Genomic DNA, 5,977 nt, shown 5'->3' with positions numbered 1-5,977 from the left:
ACATTTACATACCTTACGAAGTGATCACCCCCGTAACTCTAGTACCCACCTGGCACTGTACAGCTATTACAATATTATTGACTATATTCCCTATGCTGTATTTTACAATTTGTAATTAATTCCTTTTACCTTTTTGCTCATCCTCCCAACCCTTTTTCTAAAATCACATTTTTATTTATTTGTTTGTTTGTTTATTTATTTATAAATATATTTTTATTGATTTCAGAGAGGAAGGGAGAGGAAGAGAGAGAGAGAAACATCAATGATGAGAGAGAATCATTGATCAGCTGCCTCCTACATGCCCCACACTGGGGATTGAGCCAGAAATCGAGGCATGTGCCCTGACCAGGAAGAGAACCACGACTTCCTGGTTCATAGACTGATGCTCAACCACTGAGTCAGGCTGGCCTGTCCACATTTTTTTTTTAAATCTGTAATGACTTTTGTTTCTGACTAGAATTCTAGTCTGAAGAAAAAAGTTCCATGGTGAAATATTTACAATTGTCATCTTGCTTTCTATAGTACTAAAGAGAAGGTTATAAAAATACCAAAGAGCTATCCAATCATCAGTTAGAGCGGCAAATTTAGAATTCCCACTGGAGATATGGAAAAACTATTATTTACTCCCTTGGCATAAGGGACAGAAAAGAAAGTGAAATCATGAAACAATGATGCTTTGGAGGAAAAAAATACCTGTCACTCATTGTTCATATAATCAAGAGAGAAAAAGAAGAATTTCCATTGGAATTAATTTTTTCCTTTTTGTTTATCTTAATACAACCAACTCAAGGACACATGGCTAGTTGAGTGATGTCATGAAAGTCTGTGATAACATTTTTCTTCTTCTTCTTCTTCTTCTTCTTCTTCTTCTTCTTCTTCTTCTTCTTCTTCTTCTTCTTCTTTTTTACCACGATGCTTTCCAAAGCATGTGACATTTTTCTCCACAATATCTGTTCTGACCTCATAGAGTTGCTATGGTGATTAAGTTAGAACAATACCCAGGAAGGTATCTGACAAAGAGTAAGTGTTGTATTTGTCTGTTTATTTGTTTATTAAATACATAAAGGAATTGACAAAAGTAGGTTTATAGTTACTTGTATGGAAAAAGACACGAAGATCATAATTATTACAACAGCGTTAGTAACTCAAAAGAATGTCACAATGCAGCAGACTGTAAACATACTTTTGCCCGGCCAATGTTTTTAGAAGTCAGTTAACAATAGGTGTATTTCTAACAAAATCTGCTACTTACTACTTTATTAAAGTGAAATCAACTTTTTGGATTCATATAAATGAGTATAATCAAAACTATACCAATGGTACTGTGGGGGAGGGGGAAAATTAAGGCAAATTAACAGTTGAAAATAACCAAATTTAATCATGCATGTAGGTACAGGGGTTCCACAAGAATATGAGACCAGAGGATAATTGGGAAGTTAGGCTTATATGCTAAGAATAAGGGGTGAGATGTGGTTTGGGAGTTCAAAAGAGATGAAGGCAATTCATATGGAGATAAAAAAATGTTTGGTAGACAAATTTTTGTTGGGTCATCTTTAACAAATTGGAAAGTCTCTGAGCAATTTTTCCTTCTTTGAGCAATTATTTGTTTTTTTGTGTGTCACAAAATTTGATTCAACAGCATTGATGACATCAATGTTCTAAAGACTTAAAAAAAAACAGTTGCCCATTATTTAGTTACAGCTCTTACACATGAATATTTTATTCAAATAATCAAAAACAAATTTAAACTGAGTTTGACAAATATTTGCACAGAAATTATAGCACTGACTTCTGATGATGTATGTGAATTCTGTTAAAAATTTCACCTGTTAAAGTGAAATTACTGAAGATTGAACTAACCGATGAAGCACCTTTCTTATTTTTGCGGAATTCAATGAAATCAATTGCAAAATTAATTACATTTGATTCCAGGAAAAGGGTTAAATATATAATATTTGTTCAAACAAAACTGACTTAGCAATCATTTATTACTAAGTGATTATATACTGACAATTCTGCTTTTACTCAAAGGCAAACACTGATTCTTAGTGTGTTGTTTTGTTTGTTTGTTTGTTTGTTTGTTTTTTGTTTTTTATATTTTGCCAAGGACCAGCTCTTTCAGACATATCCAGATGTCCTTCCATCCAAACTTACTCTATTTTTTCACACCAAAATCCTAACCCTCTCTTACACTTCACCTAATTTTACTTAAGATACTCTAATTAAATTCCCTTATAATGCAATAGAATCTGAATCTACCAGTTCAAAGCAAAAAGTGTCAACATGGTGGCTCCCTGTACATCTCACCTCAAGGGAGTATATCATTATTGTCAGAAACTCCCTGGAGAGAGTGTGCATAGAATACCCCTTTGTTTACTATACTTTCTAGCAGAGAGATAATAGCAGAGACTGATGGCTGAATTGTGTGCCCTAAAATTCATGTAGAGGTCATAACTCCCAGGACCACAGAATATGACTGTAGTTGGAGATAATGTCTTTAAAGTGATGGTTAATTTGAAATGAGACCATTAGGATAGGCCATAATCCAAACTTAGTGGGGTCCTTATAAGAGTTTAGATCACCCAAGGAGACAACAGGCATGTGCCCACACAAGGGACAGCCATGAGAAGGGGGTAGCCATTTGCAACCAAGGAGAGAGGGCTCAGAGAAAACCAAAACTTCTCTTACCTTGACATTGGAATTTCAACCTCCAGAACTGTGAGAAAATCAATGTCAGTGGTTTAAGCCATCCACTCTGTGTCATATAGTTAGGGCAGCCTAAGATAACTAATACTCTGTCCTAAAAAAGAGATTGTATTTATGGATTATCTGCCTAATCAAATTAATCCCTAAGAGCATGGTCAATGGCCCCCTCTTTACCCCCTGGGATGAGGATGGGATTTCTGTGCTATGGTGATGTGTGTCCAAAACCACAACACTGGGTCCTGTAGAGATGTGATTTCTTAATGATGCAAGCTCACAAGATGGGGGAGAGGGACACCACATGCCCCATGGTGGCAGGAGGGGGGTTACATTCAGGAAAAGTGAATGAGAAAGTTCTTGGGGAGGCAGGCTGGGGCGTATCAAGAGGATGCGGTGATCTGTACTTCCACTGCAGCATGTAATCAGATGGTTTGCAAAGCCCACGGGACGGTAGGAAGGGAACCCAACTACTTAGGAATACATAATATCTGGCCCTTGTCCCCTTCTAAAAGATGGATTTTGGTAGGGAGTTTATCTGCAAGTGAAGAATATGGAAGGGAACTTGTAGATAGCCCATTTGAGTCTCTGCTGGTTTCAGGGCAGGTCAAGGCAGCACATATTATTGGGTCTTCATTTTGGACCTTTCACCACAGTGCTGCTTTCTATGAAAATATTTTCTCTCTCAACTCAGACATCTCATCTGAGTGTCTGGCTTCTGCTCACTAGTCCCACAGCCTCATCTACTCCACCACGTAGGACAACTGAAAGTGACGTCTCCCAGAATGACTTGCAGTGCCCCCAAATGTAAACTGCCTTGTCTCAGAGAATTTACACTTACTGCTTTCACCTGGAACACCTCCCAAATCACCCACCCTTCTTAATTTTCCTAGAAGACATAGAGAGTATCTCAACATCCTCCTTATGTGATTGAAGCTCCTGCTAGCAAAGTTCTATGAAGGGAGGCTGGGTCTTTATCTTAGCATCCCAAGTACTAACACAGGGCTTTCCTAACGGCATATGTTCAATTAAATTTGGGGAATAGGCAATTATGTGTGAAAGAGATCTAACGGTCTAAGATTTACTATAACCTGCATCCTTTAATAAGCTAAGCATATAGAGGTATAAAACAATTTTACAAAAGAAAAGATGGAAAGAAGGAAGGAGAATCAAGGTGGATGATATTTTATTTTTTTTCTATTATTCCAACAAATTTACTGTGGGATTCTTTCCCATGTGCATGCAAGATTCTATCATGATGTCATATATTTTGTTCATGACAAAGTCAATCCTCATATTTTACTAGCTGTGGAGACACTGGTGGAGCAGGCCATGGAACATTTCCAGCACCTGGTACCAGTGCCATTCCTGGCTGCCCATTTGGCTTTTACTCTTTCGAACTCCTCTCTCAAAGCTTCATCGTATTGTAATGGGAAGTCAGTTGGATCCTTTTCGTTGAGCTTGGCCCAAAATTCCAGGACCTTCATCTTGGTTGTTTCTGTGTAAGCTTTGGGGCCCCAGAGGAACTCGTAGGATGGAGGATCAGTGTTGGGCACCTGGCGGTACTCCAGGTACTCTAGCTTCACTAGATCTTTGGTGATAAGCTTCCTAGGTTCCCCATACATGTAGTGTCTCCTCCCAGAGAACACTCGCATGGAATTCAGGAAGTTCCAGACCTCTTCCTCACTGGCACAGTTGCCATTTATGAAGACCACACCCAGGACATGCATCAGGAGACCAGTCTTGGGTAACCCCCTGCCAGGACGCACCCTCCCCTTATTGGGGAGTTTCAGTTTGCTGACAAGTTCATAGGCCGGTTTGATTGTGTCCGCTACCTTCAGCTCAACTGCAAAGAGTTCCTCAAGACTCGCACAGGCTCTCTTGAAAATCTCTGGAAATTGGCGACGGTACTTTCGGTCAATAATATTTACCATGTCTTCCTGCAGAATGAGCTGCTTCACTCTATACTTGTACAAAACAAACTTCTGCAACATCTTCACCTCCACAGTCAGAGGATCACGATCACGGCATGTGTTCTCTAGAGATAGGACCTCAGAGGAATATGAATGCTCCTCATCTTGACTCTTCGCAGATTTTGTGTGTAAAGCATTTGAAGAGGTAATAGTTGGAACTCTGCAAGATGCCTGGGAAGTATGAGTTGGATCACTAGCTGATGAGCTCTTGGGATTACTCTTCACACCAGAAGATGAGAAGGAGGGGAGGTTTTCTGTTGTGGCAGCTGCCTGCAACATCTTGCAGCTATTATCTCCATCTTGGGAAGCTTGTTGATTCTGCTTTTTGCAGTTCTTACTCTTGTGCCTCCGAGGCATGCTGACTATGGTCAGAGAAATTGGTCAGGAGGGTATTAGAAAGATAGGTAATGAGAGTCCCTGGTGGATGAAGGTCAAGAGTGTATGAGCACCTTTGGCATAGGAATAGCACCTTGATTGTAAGGAAGTCTGTATTTGCAGTTCTCCACAAGGGCACCTATCTAAAAACCCTCAGGGTTCCAGATCTAATCATCTTGTGCTTTGGGTAAACTTTAGACTGCATCCTGCCAGTCCTACCTCAAGCACACTGAGGTAACAGTAGGGGCTGGTAGTCTTGGAGTTTGAGGAGTCTGTTATTTCATATTCAAGGACATCATTCAACTAGTGGGATGCCATGGGACAAAGAAGAATGAAGTGAAGGAGTCCCTCAACTCATTAAGCCTATCCAGGTATTCCCAGTGTTTACTTCTTAGTGGTGCGTTTTCTGTCCTGGGTCTTTGGGGTCCTCAGTCATCACTAAGGGTCCTCATTTGGCTTCATATCAGGCCTTATGGCCCCAACCCTTTAGTTGAATAGTGGCTACACCTTCAAACTAAGTATTTCACTTCCCATGGACCACATAAAAATAAGTGTTGAGCCGAAACCGGTTTGGCTCAGTGGATAGAGCGTCGGCCTGTGGACTGAAAGGTCCCAGGTTCAATTCCGGTCAAGGGCATGTGCCTGGGTTGTGGGCACATCCCCAGTAGGAGATGTGCAGGAGGCAGCTGATCGATGGTTCTCTCTCATCGATGTTTCTAACTCTCTATCTCTCTCCCTTCCTCTCTGTAAAAAATCAATAAAATATATTAAAAAAAAAAGTGTTGAGAGAGCTTCAATCTGATACCACCGTCTGGGGTTTTCAAGTGCTGATAGTGGAGTGGGTTCCGATGCCTTTTTATCCCTTCTATTTAGAGTGAATGTACCCTCTGCCCTTGCTTTAACCCACTATTCTCATCCTATATAATAAG

The 5,977-nt window shown here is 40.2% G+C and overlaps 1 protein-coding gene across 1 annotated transcript; it reads right to left on the bottom strand.

Annotated features, from left to right (window-relative positions):
• Positions 1-3,992: 3,992 nt before the first annotated feature.
• On the bottom strand, positions 3,993-5,030 carry LOC308511350 (melanoma-associated antigen B5-like; the record flags this gene model as incomplete). The annotated part of the gene is made up of 1 exon (XM_081081384.1): positions 3,993-5,030. One exon carries the CDS (start codon positions 5,028-5,030, stop codon positions 3,993-3,995), a length of 1,038 nt encoding a protein of 345 aa, XP_080937510.1.
• Positions 5,031-5,977: the final 947 nt, after the last annotated feature.

This window comes from Myotis nattereri (assembly GCF_964212035.1).
Source record: "Myotis nattereri genome assembly, chromosome: X".
In the NCBI taxonomy this organism is placed as follows: domain Eukaryota; kingdom Metazoa; phylum Chordata; class Mammalia; order Chiroptera; family Vespertilionidae; genus Myotis; species Myotis nattereri.
The sequence above is the reverse complement of the archived record's forward strand: the minus strand, read 5'-3'. Positions and strand labels throughout refer to the sequence as shown.